At 63.1% G+C, this 2,233-nt stretch overlaps 1 protein-coding gene across 1 annotated transcript; it reads left to right on the top strand.

Annotated features, from left to right (window-relative positions):
- Window positions 1-529: 529 nt before the first annotated feature.
- Window positions 530-1,930, top strand: RXFP3 (relaxin family peptide receptor 3). Its single transcript, XM_052659325.1, has one exon. The coding sequence runs from the start codon at window positions 554-556 to the stop codon at window positions 1,928-1,930; it is 1,377 nt and encodes a 458-aa protein (XP_052515285.1). The 5' UTR covers window positions 530-553.
- The last annotated feature ends 303 nt before the right edge of the window (window positions 1,931-2,233 follow it).

Genomic DNA, 2,233 nt, shown 5'->3' with positions numbered 1-2,233 from the left:
GAGAGACGGAGATGCGAGGCAGTGAGGCCGGCATCGAAAGCCCTCCAGAGAGTTTCAGCGAGGTAGACAGAACTGTCTTCAGAAACCTCATCGGAGCAGCTGCGGAGGAAACCTACAAAGGTATTTGAAAGGGAAAGAGCGGGCCCCCAGGAGCGGTCTGGATCTGCAGGGAGGGAACGCGCTAGTGCCCAAGAGACAGCAGGAAACGCTGGGGGCAAAAAAATCTGAGTCTTTACAGTAGAGACCCGCAGACGCCAGCCTTGGCCGGACAACCTTTCGACGCCGTTCGCTCGCCTTGGGAGCTGTGCGTCTCTACTCTAGAATACCCCTCCAGAACCGACGCTCGGAGCCGATTTTCACGCCGAAGGCCAAGCTCCGCGCGCCGGGGACGCGTCTGGCGCCGTTCCTAGGCGCTCTCTTCCACAGCTACTTTGAAAGCCCCCGCGCGCGCCGGAACCCCGGAAGAGCCAGACTCCCCTTAGGAGCTATCTCCCGAAACATGACCTAGAGGCACCAGCGCGGGCAGGTGGCCGCGGCAGCCGCGCCAGCCACCATGAATAAGGCAGCTGGCGGGGACGAGCTCACAGAACTCTTCGGTCGGGTCCCGGACCTTCTGCAAGCGGCTAACTTCAGCGGCAACGCGTCGCTGCTGCTCCAGGACTTGTGGTGGGAGCTGGGGCTGGAGTTGCCGGACGGCGCGGCGCCGGGGCACCCCCCGAGCGGCGGCGGGGCGGAGAGCGCGGACCCCGAGGCCCGGGTGCGCATCCTCGTCAGCGTGGTGTACTGGGTGGTTTGCGCGCTGGGGCTGACCGGCAACCTGCTGGTGCTCTATCTGATGAAGAGCAAGCAGGCCTGGCGCAAGTCCTCCATCAACCTCTTCGTCACCAACCTGGCGCTGACGGACTTCCAGTTCGTGCTCACTCTGCCCTTCTGGGCCGTGGAAAACGCCCTTGACTTCAAATGGCCCTTCGGCAAGGCCATGTGTAAGATCGTATCCATAGTGACGTCCATGAACATGTATGCCAGCGTTTTCTTTCTCACCTCCATGAGCGTGGCGCGCTACCACTCGGTGGCCTCGGCTCTTAAGAGCCACCGGACCCGAGGGTACGGCCGGGGCGACTGCTGCGGCCGGAGCCTGGGGGACAGCTGCTGCTTCTCCGGCAAAGCACTGTGCGCGATGATCTGGGCCTCCGCCGCGCTGGCCTCGCTGCCCAACGCCGTCTTCTCCACCACGGTCAAGGTGATGGGAGAGGAGCTGTGCCTGGTGCGCTTCCCCGACAGGTTGCTGGGCCGCGACAGGCAGTTCTGGCTGGGCCTCTACCACTTGCAGAAGGTGCTGCTGGGCTTCGTGCTGCCGCTAGGCATCATCAGCCTGTGCTACCTGCTGCTGGTGCGCTTCATCTCCGACCACCGCGTGGCAGGGACCGAAGGAGGAGCCTCAGCGGCCGGGGGAGGCCTGGCCGGAGCCAGCGCTCGGAGACGCTCCAAGGTCACCAAATCAGTGACAATCGTGGTCCTGTCCTTCTTCTTGTGTTGGCTGCCCAACCAGGCTCTCACCACCTGGAGCATCCTCATCAAGTTCAACGCGGTGCCCTTCAGCCAAGAGTACTTCCTGTGCCAGGTGTACGCTTTTCCCGTGAGCGTGTGCCTGGCGCATTCCAACAGCTGTCTCAATCCCATCCTCTACTGCCTCGTACGCCGCGAGTTCCGCAAAGCGCTCAAGAACCTACTGTGGCGCATCGCGTCGCCTTCTCTCACCAGCATGCGCCCTTTCACCGCCACCACCAAGCCTGAGCCGGAGGACCAGGGACTGCAGGCCCTGGCGCCTCTCCACCAAACCGCGGAGCCCGACCTGCTCTACTACCCGCCTGGCGTGGTGGTCTACAGCGGCGGGCGCTACGACCTGCTGCCCAGCAGCTCGGTCTACTGACGCGGGCCCAAGTCCAGGGTGCGCGCAAACTGCAAAGCTGTTTTTCCTGGAGGGAAAAGAGCAGAGCGGGTGAAGGGATGCGAGGGGGACCTCCGGATCGAGAGTTTAGGAAGGAGGAGGATGGAGAGGAGCACAAAGGAGCAGCCTAAGAAGAGGTTGGGGACCTCCTCCGGAGAGGGGAGGCTGCGAACCCAGGTGGAGAGAAAAGCTGGCAAAGGGGCCGAGCTCAGCCTTACAGGCCCAAGCCATCAGCCTCCTCCGTTCCCCTTCTCTCTACACGCACTCCCTTCCTCCTCTTAGGCT

The sequence above is a fragment of the Budorcas taxicolor genome, chromosome 20 (genome assembly GCF_023091745.1).
Source record: "Budorcas taxicolor isolate Tak-1 chromosome 20, Takin1.1, whole genome shotgun sequence".
NCBI lineage: Eukaryota > Metazoa > Chordata > Mammalia > Artiodactyla > Bovidae > Budorcas > Budorcas taxicolor.
Note: the sequence above shows the minus strand (reverse complement) of the source record. Positions and strands in the feature narration are given on the sequence as shown.

Excerpts from the sequence above, each read along its gene's own strand:
- RXFP3 (XM_052659325.1), top strand. The coding sequence starts at position 554 with ATGAATAAGGCAGCTGGCGGGGACGAGCTCACAGAACTCTTCGGTCGG.